The sequence below is a fragment of the Schistocerca cancellata genome, chromosome 2, assembly GCF_023864275.1.
Source record: "Schistocerca cancellata isolate TAMUIC-IGC-003103 chromosome 2, iqSchCanc2.1, whole genome shotgun sequence".
In the NCBI taxonomy this organism is placed as follows: Eukaryota; Metazoa; Arthropoda; class Insecta; order Orthoptera; family Acrididae; genus Schistocerca; species Schistocerca cancellata.
The window spans coordinates 591,478,638-591,505,222 of NC_064627.1; the positions used below are offsets into that span (position 1 = coordinate 591,478,638).

General features: G+C 43.5%; 1 protein-coding gene across 1 annotated transcript in view; it reads right to left on the reverse strand.

The window, feature by feature from the left end:
• Positions 1-26,585, reverse strand: part of LOC126156790 (cilia- and flagella-associated protein 100-like) — a 169,030-nt gene that overhangs the window by 88,478 nt on the left and 53,967 nt on the right. The window contains exon 3 of the mRNA XM_049916332.1: positions 18,054-18,276. Coding sequence (XP_049772289.1) covers positions 18,054-18,276 — 223 coding nt within the window. The remainder of the gene's footprint in view (positions 1-18,053; positions 18,277-26,585) is intronic.

Sequence of the window (26,585 nt, forward strand, 5' to 3'; positions counted from 1 at the left end):
AGTTCAGTAACGCGTTATCAGAACATGGATCTATTCCCGAGCTGGGTGAGGTGTTTAATAAAAGTAACAGACTTGATGAGGTCGAACTGAAGGCAATAAATTACATTTGTTTTTGTGGAAATTGTGAGCTTTCGTTGTTATTATAGTGTTTCAACCTATTGCAAGAAACATGTATTTCTCAAATTATCAGATGAATGCTTTTCAGATGCTAGTTGTCTTAACGGCATTTTTTCGAAATTTTGTTAAGGCAATGTATTAAGTACTGACGTAAATAAATTATTGCTATTATTGTATTGGAACGCTTTATATTGTTTACTGTATTTAAACAATTTGTCATTATTGTATTAGACATATTATGCACTTAATGGTGATTTTTATTACATATGTAGGCATTAGAGCCACATTAAAAGTGGTGGTGGAGGCAAGTTATATTAGATCGAAACAAACAGTGAAAAACGTCCCGCCCCCTCCCAAAGAGAAATACACCACAGTTTGGCACGTGTATTCATTCGCACCCCTCCGTTTCATTGCATAAGGGTTGAACCTCCCTATTCTATTTATGCAGCATGTTTGAGACAGCGTTTGCTAAATTATTTAGTACTGTGTGTTCCCGAAATCCAATCTCCACGCAAGTGCATTCATGCTTCTGGCTGAGATGTACAGGCTTTAAATTTGCTTGATAATGAACATGTTCAATAAAGGAATGAACGATGACGCGTCTGGGGCCTGCATGTCCCACTTCTAGCTTTTCCTTGATGCTGGGGAAGAATATACACTGAAGAGCCAAAAAAACTGGTACACCTGCCTAATATAGTGTAGGGCCCCCCGCGAGTACGCAGAAGTGCCGCAACACGACATGACATGGACTCGACTAATGTCCGAAGTGCCGGCCGCGGTGGTCTAGCGGTTCTAGGCGCGCAGTCCGGAACCGCGCGACTGCTACGGTCGCAGGTTCGAATCCTGCCTCGGGCATGGATGTGTGTGATGTCCTTAGTTTAGTTAGGTTTAAGAAGTTCTAAGTTCTAGGGGACTGATGACCACAGATGTTAAGTCCCATAGTGCTCAGAGCCATTTGAACCATTTTGTCCGAAGTAGTACTGGAGGGTGGGGATCTCATCTGAACGGCAAGTTGCAAGGCATCCCAGATACGCTCAATAATGTTCACGTCTGGGGAGTTTGGTGGCCAGCGGTAGTGTTTAAACTCAGAAGAGTATTCCTGGAGCCACTCTGTAGCAATTCTGGACGTGCGGGGCGTCGCATTGTCCTGCTAGAATTGCCCAAGTTCGTCGGAATACACAATGGACATGAATGGATACAGGTGGTCAGACAGGATGCTTACGCACGTGTCATATGTAGACGTAACAGAGGTCCCATATCGCTCCAACTGCACACGTCCCACACCATTACAGAGCCTCCACCAGCTTGAACATTCCCCTGCTGACATTCAGGGTCCATGGATTCATGAGGTTGTCTCCATACCCGTTCAAGTCCATCCACTCGATACAATTTGAAACAAGACTCGTCCGACCAGGCAACATGTTTCCCAGTCATCGACAGTCCAATATCGGTGTCGACGGGCAGAGGCGATGTGTAAAGCTTTCGGTCGGGCAGTCATTAAGGGTACACGAATACGCCTTCGGCTCCGAAAGCCCTTGTCGATGATGTTTCGTTGAATGGTCCGCACGCTGATACTTGTTGATGGTCCAGCGTTGAAATCTGCAGCAATTTGCGGAAGGTTTGCGCTTCTCTCACATTAGACGATTCCAATCAGTCGGCGTTGGTCCCATTCTTGCAGGATCTTTTTCCGGCCGCAGTGATGTCGGAGATTAGATGTTTTATCGGATTCCTGATATTCACAGTTCACTCGTGAAATGGTCGTACGGGAAAATCCCCACTTCATTGCTATCTCGTAGATAATGTGTTCCATCGCTCGTGCGCCGACTGTAACACCACGTTCAGACTCACTTAAATCTTGATAACCTGCCACTGTAGCAGTAGTAACCGATCTAACAACTGCGCCAGACACTTGTTGACTAATATAGGCATTGCCGACCATAGTACCGTATAATGCATGTTAAAATATCTCTGCGTTCGAATACGCGTGCCCATACCAGTTTCTTTGGTGCTTCAGTGTATATACTCTATGTTTATGGCCTTTGTCACTGTTGTCTCATTTCCTCTTTCAGGCATCCACCCGCCATCTTCTCAGTTGGCGTGTGAGTTATACAGAGCGGCGCACATAAAACCGGCACCTGCGCTGAAAGGAATATGAATGAAGAAAATCAACGTACATAATCGCTTTCTTACATTTTTATTGTACGGTTTCATTATTAACTATGTAATTAACAGTTTAAGTAATAGATTTACTTTCATTAGTTTAATAAGCATATTTTAGAAAGGAATTTAAAGCCTGTGTTAAAATGTTATCCGCCAAGATCCAAGCAAAGTTGTGCACGTCGAAGCATGTTAAGGAAAACACTTTCCAGTACTCTTTGAGGAATGTTCGAAAATTCTTCACATATTTCGTTTTTTAATGTGTCAAGTGTTCTGGGATTGCTGCGGTAGACTCTAGCCTTTAGAAATCCCCAGAGGTAAAAGTCACATGGTGACAAGTCGGGATAGTGGGGTGGCCACAAGCCCTTACTAATGGTCCTCTCTTTTGTAAAATCAGTATGTAACGAGCTAAGGTCAAATCCCCCATCTTGCTGGAAATATGCACAACATTTTTCATTTGGAGTTAACAGAGCCGAAAATTCATTGTAGAGTTGCAAGTAAACATGTGTGTTGACAGTTTCATTGAAGAACAATGGCCCGATAATTCTGTTACCAGATACAGCACACCATACACCACTTTTTAAATCGTGTAACCACTTTTGCAGTATGCCATGGGGATTCTCTGTAGCCCAGTGTCCTGTGTTTTGTGAATTAACGGAACCCAACAGATGAAACCAAGCTTCATTCGTCGAAAAAAGGAGGAACGGATCAAGATGTCCCCCAGGGACATTTTCCAGCAACCGATTACAGTAATGTGTACCCTTAGCCTTGTCCGCTTCTTTTATTTGCTGAACAACACTCACACGGTAAGGTTTCATTTTTAAGCCATGAAGGGTTACGTTGACATGACCTACGAGATATTCCACATTGCTATGGACCTGTAGGGACTTCTTTCAATGTGTGCCGTCACGTCTACCACAACTTCAGATGTACGTACAGTCGGTGCCTTATTTCTATTTGAATCAACAACACTGCCTGTCGAACGCCACTTTCTCACTAGATCGTGAATCGTTGATTTTGCAGGAATATTACTTTCAGGAAACTTTTCATGAAAAGTGTCACGAACAAATTTAATGGATTTAGACCGCACATATTCTTCAACAATGAAACGCGTTCTTCAATGGAGCAAGGCATGACAATGAAGTACACGGTTTATAAAGACTACTTTCCGTATGAACTACTCACACGCTGCTGCTGTTGGAAGTTGGCAAAGAAACTGACAAACTAGTAATGCTACTCACGCACGTTCGCAGTCCGGTTCGGGCCGGTTTTATGTGCGCCACTCTCTATATTCTTTCTGTATGCTAATACTTCCGTTATAAATTCCATCTTTAGTCTGGAGGTTGCAACTCTGCATTTAATGGTGACATCTATAGGTTAGAAGCCTATCGCCACATAAAGTGATTCCATTGACATGTTGGTGAAAACCCCTAACTATATCACAAGAACTCTCCTTTGTCTCCTCTTGAACTTAATGGTGTTGGTTTATAGACTTAAAGGGGTAAACTGGGACCTACATCACTTGCAACTAAATGGATCAGAGAGTGCTACTCTCGTAAGAGTGATAACGTCTGTTTCACCATATGTCTTTGGTGCAATTTCAGAGAACAGTAAAGTACATTGCAAATGGCACCTGGCGAACAATGCAGACACCATGAGCCCATTAAACCTGCCATGCCATGAAATTAAAGCCTCAGTAGAGAAGCACAAAGTTCGATGACCTGGAGTGGAAAATCCATCATGGTTCTCCTGCATCGCCTGCAGTGGATTCTTCCACTGATGGTGAGAATTGTGTCGACCATCTAGATGAATGTAATAGCTGATGCGTTCGCTGAAAATTTGATGCCCATTGCCACCCTTCTATTAGAGATACAGCACGAGGGTGAGGAGCCATAGATTTCACCACAACCGAAAATGTCTAGGAGCAAATTCAGAAAATCAGATATTTAACCTCCTAACAAACCTGAGTCTCAGTTCCAATACTTCAGATCTGGTAGGCAATATGAACTGCATTATCCGTAACAGAAGCTTCCCAATGGCTTGGAGGCTCTGCAAGATTGTGGCCATAACTAAGGCAGATCAAGTTCTTCACGTGCCAAAGACTTACCGACCTAGCTGCCTATTACCCACACTGTCGATGGTCCTTGCGGTCCTGCACTGCCAGTGCCTCCCCCACTACGTGCATCCTGGGCAGCAGATTACCTTCAGTAAACAACATGCCACAACCCACAAACTTTCGAGACTTACGGAGGTAGGACGTCAAACTGGTCGACAGGTAACAGGACAGACATTACAGGACGCTTTAATCTCCACTGTCAATACTTTTCCTAATAAATTCATAAAACTTTTTCAGCATGTCTAGGAAGGATTCATGATTCACACTCATAATAGTAGAAGTTCCAAAAGCCAAACACATTTTTTTTTCAGGCAAAATCTCTCTTGATTTTTTTCTCTAACTTTTGTATGCGGCTGTGGATGTAGATACACTTTTCTTCATAAGTAAAAGAGATTCTTCGAAGAGTTTTGAGCAGCATACAAAGCATACCTGTAAATGTTTGAAATTCTACAATTTATTTAATTGACGGAAAAGTGAATGAGAACGACTTGTTTAGAAAAAACTCAAAATTAGCAGTTAATTATTTCAATTTCTACCCATTTTTAACAGATTTGGAAAATTTTAGAATTTTGCATTAAGAATGTCGTGTTTTACAAGCGTACCAAGTTTGAAAATAATAGGACTTTCACTTCGGGTGCTATACTTACCTACGTACACACATTTTTGCTTCGAAGAAAATGCTCGTTAAAGTTTCTGCTTGTATTTAGCATTCTTTTAGAACTGTCCAGCATCATAAGCAGGTTCTTTTCCATGTTCTATATCAGTTTTCTTTTTTCATATTCCAGTGATCCATTCTTCTTGATTTTGTCACCTCCAAAATGATTTATCTGCTTTCACTACACGCTCTCTGTCTATCGTATACAAAGCTTTCATACAGTTCACTACAGGCTGAGTTCCTGTTTTCTCTAAAACATATTTCCTGCTTTTCACACCGTCAGTAAAACATGAAACTGCTTCATAAATACCAATATCAAGTGCACTTCTTCCTACAAAAGTTGTTTTGGCAATCTTTCCCATATACATCGGTTAAAACTCTCATTTGGGTTTTGGGTATCGCCATGAAGACATTTCTTGAATATTCCTGTGATGATATTAACCTTTAGTAGCAGAACCATGACTCACTTCCCTTTGGGCACAAGTTGTGGATAGGGTTATTGCACTTTGTGGAAGTGTAAGGTCAGAACTGATTGCTTCATGTTTTCCAAGTTCGTTGTATTTCTATTGGGTATCGCCATGAAGACATTTCTTGAATATTCCTGTGATGATATTAACCTTTAGTAGCAGAACCATGACTCACTTCCCTTTGGGCACAAGTTGTGGATAGGGTTATTGCACTTTGTGGAAGTGTAAGGTCAGAACTGATTGCTCCATGTTTTCCAAGTTCGTTGTATTTCTACTTATTTCCAATCCATAATATGTCCGTAGCTTGTCAATTTCTGCATCAGTCAGTCGCTCTCTCCCTTTTATTCACCTCCCCACAGGTAATTGTTTTCCTGTCGAATCTTGTCGCACCTTTCTAAGTCCAGGGCCAAGTCTTTCCTGTACATGCCCCACAAATTCTAACTTCTGCACAATAGTGTTAGATCCATGTGAAGCATGTTTTTGAACCTCAAGGAAAGCTTTACTGTCACCGTCGCTTGGGAAGCAACTGGTCTGGTAAGCAAGCTAACTCCGTGCACTTCCATACGTCCAAATGGTTCAAATGGCTCTGAGCACTATGGGAATTAACTTCTGAGGTCATCAGTCCCCTAGAACTTAGAACTACTTAAACCTAACTAACCTAAGGACATCACACACATCCGTGCCCGAGGCAGGATTCGAACCTGCGACTGTAGCGGTCGCGGGGTTCCAGACTGCAGCGCCTAGAACCGTTCGGCCACTCCGGCCGGCTCCATACGTCCACTTAGACTATCAAAGAGCGTCTACATTTTTCTGGACTCCCCCCCCCCCCACTTTCTCTCTCTCTTATATATATATACAGGGTGGCCCATTTATCTTGACCACCCTAAATAGCTGTTTGTCCAGATGCAAATTACAAAATAAGCAAATGTTCTTTAGCCGTCGTGGGGACATCAATCAGTATGATTACCTTCGTTGTAGCTTTGTCTTTTACAAAGATATGGACAGCAGTATGACTTTTTAAATGGCACCCTGTATTTTTTATTCGGTAATTCATTTCCTCTCCTAAAGACCTATTCAAAAATGTATCACAGTGTATCATTCACTGAAACACAACGTTATTAATTACATAACACAACACTGACGTTGACGCTCCCAGCGCTTAGCCCAGGTACTCGGGGCAATGGAACACATCCACGTGCTGACGTTGATAGAAGACAAATGGAAACATAAGTACAATAGACACCCGTCATTCCGTCAACCATCGTCAGTTGAAGAGTTGTGTGAATAGAATGTACACCAACGAAGAGAAGGTAGAAGCAAAACAGCAATTGCAATATTGTTTTCTTATGTACGGGTGCATTTAGTACAGTAGTTTAGTCCTTTTAAATACTGTTGTGTAGAGTAGGCGTACAGTAAAGTCTGTCCTTCCTACAAACTGCTTCGACATAACGTTTTTTTATTGTTGTTGTTGAAGGTAGGCGAACTGCTAAGCAGGCAGCGGAACTGTACAGAGAGCGATATCCCGTCAAGTACCATCCTTCCCGACGGATGTCTTCTCGTCTTGTTGCGACGCTTCAGGAAACGGGAAGTTTCAACCCACGACAACACAATCGTCGTAGCACTCGCACAGATGAAGCTGCCGAAGTTACTGTTCTCACTTCCGATGCTATGAATCCACATGTGTGCACACGACAGCTTGAACACGAGATTGGCATTCCTAAAACCAGTGTACATCGTATTCTTACACATCACCGGTTCCATCCTTACCATGTACACCTACATCAAGAATAGCATGGGAATGATTTCCAGAATCGTGTACAGTTCTGTCAGTGGGCACGGCAACAAATCCTCGCCAACCAGAAATTCTTCTCCAATGTTCTATTTACCGATGAATGTTCCTTCTCAGACAAATGACAGGTAAATACAAGGAACATGCATTATTGGTCCAGGGACAACCCACGATGGCTTAGACAGGTGGAACATCAGGGTCAATGGAGAGTTAACGTCTGGTGTGGGATGCTTGGTACTACAATTATTGGCCCTTATTTCATCAATGGCGGCTAAACGGCACAGCGTATTCCAACTTTCTCAGACGAATTCTTCCTCCTCTTCTGGATGAAGTGCCGCTAAGAGCCAGAATGCTTATGTGGTATCAACACCATGGATGTCCAGCACATAATGCCTTGCGTGCACGTCGTAGGTATCCTGCCAGATGGATTGGTCGAGGAGGAACAGTTACTTGGCCTGCTAGGTCTCCTGATTTAAATCCTCTGGACTTTTTTTCTTTGGGGAAGCATAAAAATCGTTGTCTATCGCGATATTCCAACAACTCCAGAGGACTAGCCGGAAAAGGAGGAAATACGGCGCCATCGCGCGTCAGAAATACACTTTACAAGTGCTACTACTATTTTCATCTATAGCAATGTTTTCTCCTTGTTCTGAAATGTTATTTCACTCATTTAACTATCTGATCCTTAGTTTTAAACTTTATATACATATGACCTAAGTATTAATAATAAATCTGTCATATTTTAGGCTTTTGAAAAATAAAGACTATGTGATAGAGGACGCGCGCATCTAGCGCAAAGAGAGGGAACAAAAACTAACAAATTTATATCTATATAAGGCCGGTGTTTTACATTTCATAGCTAGTTTGACAACGCATGAATCTGTGTTTAGTGTATGCCGCCTTTAGGTATGAACTATGTGTATTTAGCATAAATTCAGTTAGATTACTAATAATCCAGGTTAAATATTGCACTTATTTTTAAGTTTTAATATAAATTTTCTTTTGTATTGTTATAGAATCTGAAGATTGTATGGCCGAAACCGGTTATGAATGTCTCATAAGAATGTGATTGCGTCTATAAATAAACCAAAAAAAGAAAAATAGGGAAATCGCAGAAAATAATAATTGGGGCAGACAAGGTCTTGAACCCTTTTTCTCCAGAAGCGAAGTCCATTGTATTACCCCTCTGACTAGTAAAGACGTACTCTCTACGTTGCGTACTGTGAACGGCTTTCTTGTCGCTGTACTGCTCGCCTGAAGCTGCTACCTACGCTGAGTGACGGCGTACCGGCCGCTATGAAATATTTATCATCCGATTTTAAGAAAACTATTCGCCGAAAAAATTGATTTTTCGACCTCTTACACACTGATATCTTCGCTCGATAAAGGATCATATTTCCTTACGTTTTTCATCATAGTTAGTATGCTGCACCAAATTAAGCAAAGGGTTGCCCAAAATTGTAAAGAATTTGCAGAGGTAAAACTGAAATGCGTAAACACTGCATACAGTTGTTGTAATTCATACCCTGAAGCGCCAAAGAAACCGGTGTAGGCATGCATATTCAAATACAGAGATATGTGGACAGGCAGAATACTGCGCTGCGGTCGGCAACGCCTATATAAGAAAACAAGTGTCTGGAGCAGTTGCTGCTACAATGGCATGTTATCAAGATTCAAGTAAGTTTGAACGTTGTGTTAGAGTCGGCGCACGAGTGATGGGATACAGCATCTCCGAGGCAGCGATGAAGTGGGGATTTTGCCGGCCGGGGTGGCCGAGCGGTTCTAGGCGCTACAGTCTGGAACCGTCGACCGCTACGGTCGCAGGTTCGAATCCTGCCTCGGGCATGGATGTGTGTGATGTCCTTAGGTTAGTTAGGTTTAAGTAGTTCTAAGATCTAGGGGACTGACGACCTCAGAAGTTAAGTCCCATAGTGCTCAGAGCCATTTGAAGTGGGGATTTTCCCGTACGACCATTTCACTAGTGTACCGTGAATATCAGGAATACGGTAAAATATCAAATCTCCGACATCACTGGGGCCGGAAAACGATCCTGCACGAATGGGGCCTATGGCGACAGAAGAGCATCGTTCAACGTGACAGACGGGCAAACATTCCGCAAATTGCTGCAGATTTCAATGCTGGCCCTTCAACAAGTGTCAGCGTCCGATCCATTCAACGAAACATCAATGGTATGGGCTTTCGGACACCAAGACCCACTCGTGTACCCTTGATGACTGCCCGACCGAAAGCTTTACACATCGCCTGGGCCCGTCAACACCAACACTGGACTGTTGATGACTGGAAACATGTTGCCTGATCGGAGGAATCTGGTTTCAAATTATTTCGAGCGGATGGACGTGTACGGGTATGGAGACAACCTCATGAATCCATGGTCCCTGCATGTCAGCAGGAGACTGTTCAAGCTGGTGGAGGCTCTGTAATGGTGTGGGCTTGTGCAGATGGAGCGATATGGAACCCCTGATACGTCTAGGTACGACTCTGACAGGTGACACGTCCACAAGCATCCTGTCCGATCACCTGCATCCTTTCACGTCCATTGTGCAACCCGTTGGACAATGCGACACCCCGCACGTCCAGAATTGCTACAGAGTGGCTCCAAGGACACTCTTCCGAGTTAAACACTTTCGCTGGACACCAAACTCCCCAGACATGAACATTATTGAGCATACCTGACATGCCTTGCAACGTACTGTTCGGAGGAGATCTCCACCCCCTCGTACTCTTACGGATTTATGGACAGCCCGGCAGGATTCATGGTGTCAATTGCCTCCAGCGCTAGTTCAGACTTTAGTCGAGTCCGTGACGCGTCGTGTTGCGACACTTTGCGTGCTCGCGGGGGCCCTACACGATATTAGGCAGGTGTACCAGTTTCTTTGGCTCTTCAGTGTGCATTGCTGCCTACGAAATGTAGATACAATATCGAAATTTTATCTAAAATTGAATGCAGAACGATATCTCATTTTATTCTAGAGTTATTGATTTTATATCAGGTGGTGTGGAAGTACCTCGTCCGCAGCATTGGGAAGGTCGGCGGAATGGGACACGTAAACACGTCGGCAGTGTATAAGTGAAACCGAGGGGCTGTATTTAAACACGTCCTCAGCGCCTGTGGAGTAGCGGAGCACGAGGAGTTAATTTATCCACAGAGGGTAAAGGATTAAGCACGGGTCTACATTCCTCGGTTTCAACTTGCTGCAGACTGCGTAGTAAGATACCGTGGGCAACGGCCTTAACTCCTCTGGGAAGGCGATTGCTTCCTTCCAAATCATCAGCGGATCAAAACCTTCCTAGCTGGATGCTACTGAATACCATCTTTACCGTCACAGCATGATATGATGCTTCCCCTTATGTATTTTGTTTCCTCGCACCGGCTAGAACTCGGCAACAGGAAACACTTGCTAAATGTTGAAACCGTTGGAAATCAGCAATTGAACTCTTCACTTACTTGCAGACATGGGGTTTCTGTTTCAGAAATGATTGTGGGTGATAGTAATGCACTGCAGAAGGGAAGGGAGCACTAGGATAGCGAGTTCTATAAACTAGCGTAAGAAGTAGCCGAACATGAGCAATTGGAGTAACACAGAAAGGGAAACACTGACAAAATGTAGTACCGCTCATGGTACAAAACAGGTATTGCATTCTAAGGATTCGTGGGAATCGTTTAACCGAATGTTAATCACAAATGGAAGATTGGGTGTGTCCTTGGCGCAAGCAAAGTACTTACCAACAATCATTGTTTCTGACCATAGCCCATCACTGATATCAAAAACACCTGAAAACTCTGAAATTTCTAACTCACAGTGAGCGAAGTACACTGTCTAATCAAAAGAATCTGGACACCTGTATGCAGTGCAGAACTGACCACTAGATATCACGAAAGGCGGACCTGCAAGTATAAAAGAAGGTGGGGGGTGTTGTCAACAGAGACGCAGTAAGAGTAAAATGGGTCGGCCAGGAGTGCTCAGTGACTTCGTATCTGAACTACTCACTGGATGTCACCGAGTAACAAATCCAACAGGAACGTTTCAGCCCTTCTATATCTGCTCAAGCTGACTGTTGGTGATGTGGAAGTGAAGTGGAAACGCGAAGGAAAAACTACAGCTAAGCCAAGACGAGGTAGACCTCATGTACTGATGGACAGCGACTGTCGAGTATTACAGAGGGTGGTTCTAAAAAATTGCATAAAATTAGTCGATGGAATCTCTCGTGAGTTCCAAAGTGGTTACATCAGCCCAGCTAGCACAATGACCGTGCTTAGGGAGTGAAAAAGAATGGGCTACTATGGTCGAGCAGCTCCTTGTAAACCACACATTTCTGTAGTCCGTGCTAAGTTCTGCTTGAGGTGGAGTAAAGAGCGATGTCACTGGACAGTTAAATACCAGAAACGAGTGATTTGTACTGATGAGTCATTATATACCCTGTGGCAGTTCGATGGGAGGATTTGGGTTTGGCAAATGCCTGCAGAACATAACTTCCCATGATACATTGTGCCAAAAGTGAAGTACATAGAAGGTGGTGCTACTGTATAGGGGTATTTTCCGTAGTTGGAGTGTGGTCCCCTTACTGTGTTTAAGACAACACTAAATATGGAAGTATATGAACACATTTTGGAGCATTGTGTACTGTGTACAGTTGAACAGTTCCGAGACGATAACTGTTTGTGTCAACATGACAGTACACTGCCATAAGTTTGCATCATTGAGGTAATGATCTGTGGACAACAACATTCCTGAATTGGACTGAATCCAATTATGAAACCAGTGGAGCATCTTTGGGATGAATTATAACGTCGACTTCGCTCCAGACCTTCTCTAGTTTCAGATCTTGAGGAAGAATGGACCGCCACTCCTCCACAGACATCCAGACACCTAACTGAAAGTATCCCCAACAGAGTTCAAGCCGTCAGAAAGGCGGAGGATGGAAACACCCTACAATGATGTCCAGTGATAGGTGTTTGGATACTTTGAATCAGATAGTGAATTTAGAAGTGGTTGGAAAGCATAAGGGTAGGTCCAGCGAGGATAAGAATTCACATGAGACTGTGCTCCTTGGGTGCGTGGCCTGGAGTGTAACCAGCAGTGCAACAGCGTGGTTCTTAATTAATGAATCAATTACTAATTCTGTTAAACCGAAACTTTGGGTACAGTGACTCCTGCATCTGCATATAATTCTGGCAGTTCTCCTTGCCCAATGCAACAAGATTAAATTCTGGACATTTTACAGAAATGTTAATTCATTTTAACAATGCGGAAGGTATGTAAGTTGTTGTATACTAAATCAGTGAATTATACTTCTGCTTCTTTGCTTACTATGTATATTAGGAAATGGGTTATGTCACATTATTATTAAAAATAAATAAACAAATTTAATTGGGAACGTTTTAAAAATTTCAGTATTTTACGTGCTTGTGTAGCTGCAAGGCAAGTTTGTCATTTGTTCTGTTCCGACAAGTGAAACAATGAGTTCGTATTAATATTGATTTATCTAGTGAGGAAAACCGCTCTTACTGCTGTTACAACCGTAGCATACAACAAAAGATTGTTTTTGTCGAAATGTAAGATTTCCTTAAAGTGAGCTGAGTTGAGACGGAAGGCAGTATTGAAAACAATGTCTCCTGTATTGAAAAATTATGATGGCTCTTGTAATGGGGCACCCTCTTCTAACATTACCTTCCTTTAATAGAAATAGTCGATACCAAGAATATTTTCGAATCTTGTACAAGTTAAAATTATCTCAGCTGTTTCACTAAAAGAATTTCATATGATTTTGTATACGATGCATTATATTTCAGGCTAAAATATATATAAAGAAATTGATTTGTTACAATCGGTATCCACTAACTCTGTATTTACAGTTAAAAGCACTCTTCTTTTAGAAACATTTGAATTTACTAAATATCTGGCATACTAGAATTCCAATTAATAATTGCACAATCTGACTTTTATTAAATTTACATCTGGATTCATTTACAAAATAATAATATAACTTTGTGAAGATTCTTCTTTTATGAAGAAAGTATGTAAACTCTTTTTGTTTTGTAGACTCTTTGGAATATTGTTAGTACCGCAGAATGAATTAGAGTAGTGGGATGCCTCTGACAGAATCGGTTGTATTTTTTATGTTTGGCAATAACATTGTAAATTTCTGTTTTAAAGTGGAGATCTTAAAGACAGTGTGACACAGAAGTATGGGATAAAAAAAAGTTATAGAAACAGAAATAACACAACAGAATTACTCAATATTTATCGTATCATCTGGAACCCACAAATTTAAAAAATATCAGCCTGAAGAATCTACCCTTAGACGTGACGTTCTGCAGCCAGCAACGAGAAAATAAAAATAAGTTATTTATACATCTTACGCCTCTTGATGCTTTTGAAACAAATCAATATTTATGAAGAGACTAAAAATTTACTGGTGATGTGTGGGAGGGTAAGATTACTCTCTTTGGCTAAAAGGAGCAAGGCAATAACACTTCGCGGAGAGGGTTATACTGGCGCAGAAATAGCAAACAGGTAGAATCCGCCGTCTTTCTCTGCAAGGTCGTCGACGTGCCGCAAAAGATGTAGATGCCATCTTGAACACTTCGCGGTTGAAATTTCTGATCGAACGGTCAGACAAAAACTTTGTGAAAATGGTTTGTGAGCGACTACCCCAAGAAAGAAGCCTTACCTCAAGGAAATACGTATACAATGGGCTTTCATACAAAGTGAGTGGGCCTAAGAAGACTGGGCGTGACTCGTTTGTAGAGAGGTGACTAGAGATGGGGGATCCGCTCTTGAACTAATTCATAGAGTTGAATCTTTCAAAGGCGTGAACAATCAGTGATTAGGAAAAAAGAACAGTAGCTCCAAACGTTTCCCATGGCAGAGAGAGAGAGAGAGAGAGAGAGAGAGAGAGAGAGAGAGAGAGACAGAGCATATCAGCAGCGCCTCTGCTGGTCAGAGCACAGTGCACGCCACACAACACAGCCAGCGCCGGCCTCTGCCCTGCTTCTACCTTGGCTGCCTGCATTGTGCAGTGCCCCATTGGATTTTGTGTTTCACATATGCTGTGCCCTCTCTGTGCGTCGTCTGCCACCTGCAGTGTCTGGCGCAGCTTAACTTCGCATCGCACTCTGTCGGCGATCGTTTCAGTCGCACATCCTGCCCTCTGGGCAATTGATGCGAGCAACAGGACAGAGAACCACCTAGCGGATAACATAGGAACTACTTGCAACAACCTGCTCGCAAGGGAACGGACGATTTGTCTCGGAGCGGGTGAGTTCACCGCTCCCCCCACCCTCGGAACTCGCCCGCTCAATGCTCACCCCACCGTCTCGACTCTAGCCAGAGCGTTGAGCAAAGCGACTCAGGTGTCACTCTGGTCTCTGCGGTCTTAGCTCACGCAGTAATACAGCTCGCGGCTCGACTTGCTCGACTCAGTGCCTCTGCATCGGAGTTCGTCCCTACTGGATATTGTTCTTCGTAGTAATACCGCTATGTATATTACATTATTATGTTATGTATACATCAATTGTTTCTATTTTATTTTTATTTGTTTAAACTGATTAGATTAGGTTCCTGATGACTCCTCTTACTATAGGATTTTTATTATGGACACTCGAATTTACGCTTTAATTACGAGCGAACCGATAAACGTATCGCAAAATGTGATACACCAATATTTTCCTTGTTTTATTCTGCGTAAGGCTATATGCAGCACTTTCGTTTTACAGTCAAATTTATATATTTTTTTCTTATTCTGGTACGGATTTTGCGATTTTAGGCGTCTTCGGAAGGAAATGTTCACTTTAAAAATATATGGCTTGCGATGTATTTGTATGAGGTTAATGAAATTTTAATACATTATAGCCAAATATATTGTTAATGTAAATCTCAAGTTACAACATTTTCCGATCACCCAAAAAACCACGATAGTGCAAAATAAATCAATAATCAAAAACTTTGTCATATCGTGGAAATTTGAATAAACAATACAAAATTCTTACTCATTATCTGTGTTACTTCAAAATAGGATCAAATAAGATCAAAATACAGGTATAGTAGTGGAATAAACCAAGTTTAAAGGGCAATGTGCCTTCCATTTATTTTCTATTGTAAATGAGTGGTGAGTCATGAAAAAGAGCTAATTCATTTCAGGGAGTGAACAGTTCTGATCCAATCTCTGAAAAGAACAGTTTTGCCCATCTCTAGAGGTGACTAATTTCAGCGCTGGAATTAGGCGAAGACTTCCCGCCTGAGTGCACCACAGCCACTATGAAGCAACTCATTAGTGTCGTGGCATGGGACGGCATATCAAGACATGGCACTGGGTGCCTACAAACGTCACTGGGCAACATTAACGCCAAAAAGGAGCAAGAAGAAGGCTTACCGTTGAAACTGCTTCCCCATAGCCGTGCTTTGCTGCAAGATAAGAACGGTCGGTGCAACTCAGCCGAGACAGTGATCGTGTCACAGCACTAGGATCAATAACAAGTGGTTCGCTGACCATGGCATCAGTGTGCTGATCTGATGACATGACCTGGCGACAGTCTCGACTTCATCCCGATTAAAAACGCGTGGTTAAGGCTGAAAATGATGGCTCACGACGGAATTCCAGTAACAAGACTGAACAGCTAGAGACAATCATAAGTGCTCAGTTCAGAGTTATCAAATTAGAAAATCTCCAACATTTCGTAGACTCGACGCAGTGTAGGATCGAGACATGATTAAATCAAAAGTCTGTCCCACGAAATACTGAGACACATCGTAGTAATTTTTGTATTTGTAAATTTTTGAAATTGCTGGCTTGTGAGTATTTTGTTAGATTTTGAATTATATTTAATTACATTTTTATATTTTAACTCAAATTTTCAAACTGCGGAGCACAGGGTATGTCTCTTGAACATTCGTAATAAAGTATAATGTACAATTCAACGAAAATAAACTCCTGAATCCGATATTGAATTAATCTCTACAAACAGTCCGCAATTAATGCCACTACTGAATACAAAAATTATCCAATAATTTTCACTGAATGTAACCTAGCTAACATATCAAAAATTCAATTAGATGACCACATGCCTTTAATTATTTCTTATTTGAATGATACTACACTATTGTGCATTCTTTTTTTTTCTTATTTGAAAGGTACTAAACTAGTCTGCAGAACTTGAGGACGGAAGCGACTTCCACATGTTTCACTGTCACGTAACACAGCTCGATGAAACTTGGACCATACATAGAAATGACTTACAGTATACTACAGAAGATAATTGAAATAAATACACAAAAAGACGTGCAGAAATGATATTTTTATTCAAAGACAGTAACTACAGTGAGGCCACCGCGATTTATGATGGCCCCCTGGAAAGAGCAAAAGGTGAGACATGGGGTCTTAATACGGTGTGTGATTACCACAGCCGATAGGGCACGCTCTACAATGTGCTTCCATGCTGGCTACGAGATTGATAATGAGTACTTGCGGCAGGGTGTTCCATCCTCTACCAGCGCGGAGGGCCGTCCGTTGGTGCATGTGGACATTCTGCTCCTCTATGCATCCCACACGTACTCCATGGGATTTAAGTTGGGGAATGGGCAGGACAGTCCATCTGCTGAATATACACTCTTTCCAAGAGCTCCTCCGCCTGATTAGATTAGATTAGATTAGTTTTTCGTTCCATAGATCCGTGCTGAGGAGATCTTCGTGGACGTGGAACATGTCACTGTTTGATGCGGCTGTGCATTGTCATCCATAAAAATGATGTCAGGGTGGAATGCACCACTGAAAAGACGCACGTCGGCAAGGAGTACAGTGTCACAACAACGTTGACCGGTGAGAGTGCCAGTCTCAAAGATCTGGAGGCTAGTATACCCATGCACCATTCTACCTCACTGCCATAACACCTGGATCACCAAAACAATCATGTTCTGGAATGTTCAGGGTGCATTACATACCTTCATATAGCGAGAGGTTGGAGCACCTAACGCTCCCAGGAACAGTGTCGAACATAATCATTTTGGTGGCCCAGGTGCTATGGTGTGCGGACACAAGGTGTTGCATGAGTGTACTCACCTTCACATCGTTGAACACACTACTAGCCAGCATTACTGTGTCACTGTACTTCTTCCCAAAGAGGCTCTTTTCAGGGGCGCATTCGGCCCTGACTTCTTTCTTATGGATGACAATAAGCGATGGCATCAGACAGAACGGGTGAGTTCTTGGAAAGGGAGGATATTTGGTGAATGGAATGGAGTGGCCTGTATGTTCCACCGACTTAAGACCCGTCGAGCACGTGTGGGACATGTTGAGGAGACATAGAGTAGCACGTCTATATGCATTAACAACCCCACTGGTGGAGAAATCGAATGCCTCACCACAAGAACTCCTTACCAACCTTCCGTCCAACCTGAGAGCACATTGCAGAGCCCGCTCTATCGTCTGTGGTGATCACGCACCCTATTAAGTACCATATCAGGTCTTTTGCAATGCCCATGGGGCCATTGGCTCATTGGAGTTACCGCCTTTGAAAAAAAGTGTCAATCTGTTCATCTCATTGCATAGTTCTTTCAGTCACCTTCTGTACTACTCTGCAGCAGTTCTTTCTATGTATGGTCCACGTTTCATCGAGCTGTGCTTCTTGGCAATGACACATCACGCGAAAGTTACTTTGGTCCTTAATTTTTGCAGTCCATTGTATTGTCTGGTGCGTTAGGTGTGAGACTTCGAAAGGAAGTGAGGCGGACTTGCCATTTTGCGGAGCTCCTGCGTCTCGCTGCAGTCATGTTCGAGGAAGGCCTGCAGCTCCTCCACGTGGTTCTGGATGGTCTCGCCCGCGACGGTGAGGCGGGCGCGCTCGGCCTGCATGCACGCCTGCAGGCGCAGCCGCTCGTCCCTCCCCTGGGCCGCGCACAGGCGCATGCGCAGCACGTCCCGCACCTCCGAGATGTAGCGTCGCAACGTCGTGCGGTGCCTGCTCACACAGAACGCCGACGCAACTAATCACACTACCATCCGACAAAGTACACCTTTCTGATCACTTATTTTCCACACCGATATTCGGGCACAGAACCAGTCAACAGTGGCACCTGATACAGGCTATAAACCACAAATAAAAGCAGACGAAGGGTATTTAGTAGATAATGCAACACGTGTTTTGATCAATTTCGGTTGGAAAAATGTAAAATTTGTTGCGGGACATCACGAAATATTTCTGCTTCGGCCCCTATAGTTTCATGGAGTACCGATAGGTGGCGGCGCCGTATGTAGCCTTCAAAATGGCGTCTGTAGCGGAGGTGCGTTCCGAGTAGAGAGCTGTCACTGGGTTTCTTTTAGCGGAAAACGAGAGCATCGAAGATATTCATAGGCGCCTGCTGAATGTCTACATCTACATCTACATATATATACTCCACTAGCCACCAAGCGGTGTGTGGCGGAGGGCACAATTCGCGCCAAAGTCATATTTCCCTCACTCTGTTCCACTCGCGGATCGCGCGAGGGAAAAACGACTGTCTGAACGCCTCAGTACGAGCTCTTATTTCCCTTATCTTTGAATGATGCTCATTACGCGATGTGAAAGTTGGTGGTAATAATATATGCTCTATATCCTCGGTGAAGATTGGATTTCGGAATTTAGAGAGCAGCCCCTCCTGTTTAGCGCGTCGTCTATCTGGAAGTGTGTCCCACTTCAAACTTTCTATGAGATCTGTAACGCTCTCGCGATGGCTAAATGCACCAATTACGAATCTTGCCACTCTTCTTCGGACCTTCTCAATCTCTTGAATCAGACCCAACTGGTAAGGGTCCCATACAGACGAACAGTACTCTAAGACTGGACGAAGTAACGTATTGTAAGCTATTTCCTTTGTTGAAGCACTGCATCGCTTCAGGATTCTACCAATAAACTGCAATCTAGATTGCTTCAAATGGCTCTGAGCACTATGGGACTTAACATCTGAGGTCATCAGTCCCCTAGAACTTTGAACTACTTAAACCTAACTAACCTAAGGACGTCACACACAACCATGCCCGAGGCAGGATTCGAACCTGCGACCGTAGCGGTCGCGCAGTTCCGGACTGTAGTGCCTAGAACCGCTCGGCCACACCGGCTGGCCGCAATCTAGAGTTCGCCTTACCCGTTACTTGTGTAATGTGACTATTCCATTTGAGATCATTTCGAATAGTCACACCCAGATACTTGACTGATGTTACCGCTTCCAAAGACTGATCACTTATTTTGTACTCATACATTAATGGGGATTTTCGCCTTGTTATACGCAGTAGGTTACACTTACTGATGTTGAGAGATAACTGCCAGTCATTACAACACGCATTTATTTTCTGCATATCCTCATTGATTTGTTCACAACTTTCGTGTGATACTACTTTCTTGTAGACTACCACATCAACGGCAAACAGTCTAATGCCGCCAGATTGTTTATGTAAATCGTAAAAAGCAGAGGACCTATTACGCTGCCCTGGCGCACACCTGAAGTTACTCTTGTTTCTGTTGAAGCTACCCCGTTCAGGACGACATACTGCTCCCTGTCTGTTAGAAAACTTTCTATCCAGCCGTATATGTCATCGGATAGTCCGTAAGCGTGCACTTTTTGTAGCAAGCGACAGTGCGGAACTGAGTCGAACGCCTTTCGAAAGTCGAGAAATATGGCACCAACTTGGGAGCCAGTATCTAGAGCCTGTTGTATGTCTACAGAGACCTGACAGTGGGCAAAAGCACGATGAGTCTTTGGGCGAGGCGTCTGTCTCGTAACATGCCCTTACTAACAATGAATGATAAACATTCACATAAAGTAAAGAATCATTAAGTGTTGAAAATGTAATATGTATTTTATTTATCAAGAATTATTTTTTGTAATTGATTTAAACATTAACGAATAACTACATGTTAAAAAAGATATATCTTAGAGTTACATATAATAATATCTGAGGTCATGTTAATTTTTCGTTATTAAAAGTGCTCCATTCTAGGTTTCGCTCTCTCTTCTGTTTGCTTTCGATGTGAATGGTCGAACTGTATCTGAGTAATCAGAGGAGCTCGCGCGCGAACACATTGTGTGTGTGTAATTCTGTTAAATATTTCAATATATGATTACAGAGCACTTGGTGGAATTATTTAAGTACTGTAACTACCCTTACACGTCAAATTCATTAAGATTTTTCAGCATTCAGCATTTTTAGCTGTTCGAGCATCATCGCTGAGGACATGCAGTCGCCGCAATGACGCAGCAAATATGAATTGAAACTAATGGTGCAAAAGGCGCACGATCTGAAACGATTTAAATTGTTTGATTTGCAGAACAGCAGAGGAGCTGAGCAGTGCAATTTCTAAACATTTTCTCACTGAATTTTGACTTAAAGCCCAACTTGAGACTTTGCATGAACTAGCGTAGGCATTTATATTTTTGTGAACAGTAGAGAGTTTTGCAATATAAAGTCAATAGAAGCATTAACTAATATAACAGTGAAGTATTCCTCTTGCACTCAGTATTACTACAGATGTTAAATAAGCTCTACACAGACCCATGCGAGTCTCTATGAATCTCTCCACCTTACGTAGAAATGGTAATACGTAATATCCTAAATGCAAGAAACTTCCTGGCAGATGAAAACTGTGAGCCGGACCGCGAAAGGCAAAGGTCCCGAGTTCGAGTCTCGGTCCGGCACTCAGTTTTAATCTGCCAGGAAGTTTCGTATCAGCGCACACTCCGCTGCAGAGTGAAAATCTCATTCTGGAAACATGCCCCAGGCTGTGGCTAAGCCATGTCTCCGCAATATCCTTTCTTTCAGGAGTGCTAGTTCAGCATGGTTCGCAGGAGAGCTTCTGTAAAGTTTGGAAAATAGGAGACGAGGTACTGGCGGAAGTGAAGCTGTGAGAACGGGGCGTGAGTCGGGCTTGGGTAGCTCAATTGGTAGAGCACTTGCCCGCGATAGGCAAATGTCCCGAGTTCGAGTCTCGGTCCGGCACACAGTTTCAATCTGCCAGGAAGTTTCATATCAGCGCACACTCCGCTGCAGAGTGAAAATCTCTTTCTGGATTCTAAATGCAACATAATTGAGCTTAGCCGGCAAATAATAATTTTCAGTATCAACTGCATTATTGCGGTCAAACAAAAATAGACACCAGTTATTTCATCACGATTTTTAAAGACAATTTGCAACAACATTTAGGTTTTCAAATCTCACTTTATAGAAAAAAATATCTGAAACGGAGATACAGCATATTGTCATCGTCACGAGAAGTTGCGCAGACCTGTCTGACCTCACGTGTGCCGGCTGCAGACTGCTGTGACTCCTGCAATATGGAACGTACAGACAGTTTCATTCGAGGTAATCGGCGAGTTACAATGAAACACCTCGCTACTGGACTTGACGTGTCCGCAGCTTGTGGTCTAGCGGTCGCTTTCTCGCTTCCCGAGCACGGGATCCCGGGTTCGATTCACGGCGGGGTCAGGGATTTTCCCCTGCATCGAGATGACTGGGTGTTTGTGTTATCCTCATCATTTCATCGTCATCTATGAAAGTGGCGCGATTGGACTGAGCAAAAGTTGGGAATTTGTACGGGAGCTGATAACCGCGCAGTTGAGCGCCCCACAAACCAAACATCATCATCATCGTCCGAGCTTGATGTCTCTGTTGGTAGAGCTGACACAATCGGCCACCAGCTGGGGTACTCAAAGGCGGATGCTCACTGGGCTTCTGTCCGTCGAACAGAACTTCCATCTGTTTTGCCCCACGAAAGCGCCCCGCAGGAAGCAGTACGTGGAAGATGGGGACTTTATTGATGCAGCATGACACTGTCTCCGTCCTCTACTAATAGAGTGGTACCATATTGGCATACAGTCCCTCACACTAAGGTGGTGTAAGGCCGTCACATTGCAAGGAGATTATGTTGAAAAATAGGGGTTTATATTTAAAAGAATGGGGAATGATATGGTGTTTGTAATCCTGGCTAAAACCAACCTGCTTTTAGAAAAAAAGTGTTGCATTACTTATTGAAAGCCCCCTGCACATACCAGGTGATCAAAAAGTCAGTATAAATTTGAAAACTTAATAAACCACGGAATAATGTAGATAGAGAGGTAAAAATTGACACACATGCTTGGAATGACATGGGATTATATTAGAACAAAAAAACAAAAAAACGAAGTTCACAAAACATCCGACAGATGGCGCTGGACAGCAAAACGTCAGTAACTGCGCATGACAATCGTGTATAAAAGGAGCTGTAAAGAGAGAGAGAATCATCCTCTGTTATGCCCATACTGCCTGGATATCCACCTCCCCCCCTATCTTTTACAAATCCCTTCAGATCCTTGAACGCCATGTTCTCCACCTCGCCTATCGCATCCGTCTCCCCTCCCACATGCGGATTCTGTATGACCTAATTCCGTTCCCCCACCTCCTCCTTTTCCTCGTAAGGATACGTATCCTCTACACCTCCTCACCCACTTGTCTCACCCATCCTCTCCCACCCCGGCCCACTGCCGCGCCTGTATTCCCACACCCCACCTGCTTTCCATCTCTCCACTCTCCATACCCTCTCCCAAGGTGGCTTCCACCAGCTCCCCCTCCCTAATGATGCCCTCCTCTCCTCCATCTACCCCTCCTACCAACTTTTATCCTCCCTCCCTCTTCCTGAGTTTGTTCCTTCGGGCACCCTCCCTCCCTTCTCTCCCCCTTTCCTCCCTCCTCCCTTTCTCCCCACTCCTCCCCCGGGCTTCCCCTCCAGCCCTTCCTCCATTTCCTACTTCTGTCTCCTCTGCCATTGGCATCCTTGTTCACCCCTCTCCCTCCCACTCCCCCTTCTTCCCCTCTTGGCAGGTCCCCAGACTCGTACACGCTCTGTGGACATTTGCGCACCGGAGATCATTGCCATCAGTTTCTCGTGTGTGGACCGTCGTTTTGTGTTTTTAGTGTCCGCCGTCACGCTCATTAGTTCACTTGTGCCGTCGGATTCATCAGTGTTATGTGCGCCGTGTCAACATGTTTTCAGTGTCGTTATCGTTGAGTGTGAACGGCTCCGTGTTCTTTTATTTCTGTGTCCACTATTTTTTGCCTGTCACTATGTTTATTCTGGATCTCCATTCTGTGTTATATCATTGTCAACTCTATGGGTGAAGAGCGGCGTAGCATGCCGCTGACAGCCTACCTGACCTACCTGATTGTACAGGTATGAAAATAACAATAAAGGAAAAAAAAGAGAATCAGATGCGCCAGCAGTCACAGCATGTTGACATTACCTGAAAAGGCACTTTCAGTGAAGCTGTATTATCAGAATGCGGAATGTGGTAGTTCAGCGTTATGATCCTATCGCCATTGGAAGAGGATTCGAACGGATAAAGGTCCTTTGGCAAATGCAGCTGTGGCGAGAATGATTTCGAAGTTCGAAGCCACGGACTGTTTAGACGATAGACTCTGCAGTGGCCGGTCGAGCACAAGGCATAATGCTGCTGAGACAGTTCAGGAAGAAATGGAGACTGTAGCGGATTCGTCTATGCACGGGGAAGTCAGCGCTCGTGCAGTCGCATGTCGCACTGGCATTCCATACACTACTGTTTGGATGGCACTGAGGCGTACCGTCCGATACTACCTGTACAAAATCCATCGGCATCATGAACTGTTACCTGGCGATTTAGTGAAACGGAGGACATTTGTGGTGTGGGCGTTTCAAAAGATGGCGGAAGATGACGACTGGTTGAGTAACGTGTTGTGAACCGACGAAGCACATTTCACGCTCCAAGGGTCTGTCAACGCCCACAACTGCAGAATTTGGGCTACCGAAAATCCTAGAACTGTCGTGGAAACTCCATTGCACGACGAGATAGTCACGGTATGGGTTGGATTTACCTCATGTACCGTTATCGGTCCTTTTTTCTTCGAGGAAATGCGTGATTCTGGTTTTGAAACTGCTACCATGACGGGTGAGAGGTACGCCGATATGTTACAGAATCGCATCATCCCCAGCCTGGCTGATAAACACCTGCTGGAACGTACGATGTTTATGCAGGATGGCGCTCCACCCCATATTGCTAGACGCGTGAAAGATCTCTTGCTCGCGTCGTTTGGAGATGATCGTGTGCTCAGCCGCCACTGTCGTCATGCTTGGCCTCCCAGGTCACCAGACCTCAGTCCGTGCGATTATTGGCTTTGGGGTTACCTGAAGTCGCAAGTGTATCGTGATCGACCGACATCTCTAGGGATGCTGAAAGACAACATCCGACACCAATGCCTCACCAAAACTCCGGACATGCTTTACAGTGCTGTTCACAACATTATTCCTCGACTACAGCTATTGTTGAGGAATGGTGGTGGACATATCGAGCATTTCCTGTTAAGTACATCATCTTTGCTTTGTCTTACTTTGTTATGCTAATTATTGCTATTCTGATCAGATGAAGCGCCATCTGTCGGACATTTTTTGAACTTTTGTATTTTTTTGGTTCTAATAAAACCCCATGTCATTCCAAGCATGTGTGTCAATTTTTACCTCTCTATGTACATTATTCCGTGATTTATTCAGTTTTCAAATTTATACTGACTTTTTGATCACCCGGTATATCGAAAACACCAGAACACTTCATATACTCTAAAGTGCACCTCAAGATACAAATTCCCCCCCCCCCCCCCCAAACCAGTGTATCTATAAAATATACTTCTTCCAAGCGTTTATCCTGAAAAACTCCTGTAAACACACACTGGTAGCTGTCCAAGCCAACCCTTATACAGACTAAAACACATGGATTGGGGTGGATGTAAGGTGCCTTACAATCTTAGTTAGCACTTTAAAACATCATTTTATTCTCTGCAGAGTCCAATTGTGAGACCTATATCACCCGGTAACAGGTGCTTTGCGACGTGAGATAATCATGTGAGAGGCAACTTATACACTCTGATAGCCTAGCCATGACCTGAATTTGCAGCAGGAAGTATACCATTCCATAACAACTATAATTAATTGCCTGCATCCATATGGCGGATCTGTGCTACACAGTTCTGCATAATTTGCTAACAAGTGCTTTGAGATGTGTGAATAGCACTCCAAAGGCAACATGTGCACACCAAAAAGCAACTGAACAGCTCAGAGAACGCATCATCATTCACAGCATATTGCTTCATAAGGTGTGGAACGAACTTGACTCCCGCTTTGAAGTGTGTCACGTAGCTACGGCGGCATTCACAGAATATTTGTAGAATGCAAAAAAAAGCAAACTTGTTGAATTTGTGGATCTTTTCATGCGTCAGTAATATTTTTAAGTATAATGCTTTAGAAAATACAGATCTCTGAAAATGAATTAAACATTTATAGTAGGCCTATAAAGTAAAATTGCGTTTTATTACATTTGTGTCCGTCTTGCTCAGTGACTTGGTCGTAAAATTTGGTGTCAATTTTGTCTCTTTCTATATCTATTTATTTTATTTTCTTAATCTGGCAAGTTTAAGGCCATCAGTCCTCTGCTACACCTAACAAGGCATTCTACATATTCCGTATTACACTGCTAGTGTTGTATGCATGCGTACTCAAATACAGAGATAAGTAAACAAACAGAATATGGCTCTGCGGTCGGCAACGCCTATATAAGACAACAAGTGTCTGGTACAGTTGTTAGATCGGATACTGCTGCTACAATGGCAGGTCATCAAGATTTAAGTGAGTTTAAACATGGTGTTATAGTCGGCACACCAGCGATGGGACACAGCATCTCAGAGGTAGGGATGAAGTGGGGATTTTCCCATACGACCATTGTGTACCACTGTGTACCGTGAATATCAGAAATCCGGTAAAACATCAAATCTCCGACAGTGCTGCGACCGGAAAAAGATCCTGCAAGAACGGGACCAACGATGAATGATGAGAATCGTTCAACGTGGCAGACGTGCAACCCTTCCACAAATTGCTGTTGTCTTCAATGCTGGGCCATCAACAAGTGTCAGCGTGCGAACCATTCAACGAAACATCATCGATATAGGGTTTCGGAACCGAAGGCCCACTCGTTCACCCTTGACGATTGCACGACACAAAGCTTTGCGCCTCGCCTGGGCCTGTCAACACCGACATTGGACTGTTGATGACTGGAAATATGTTGTCTTGTCGGAAGTCGCATGCATTGCAACAATAACGCGATTCCTATTTAATCGCTTCGTTGCCAATCAGTGCAAAGCCACAACAAACAAAACAACAACCTCTACACATACTCTTTATTCTTTGTCGTGTTGGCTTACTTGGCGTATCTAGAATGACTCCAACTAGAAGCTGCAGACAAG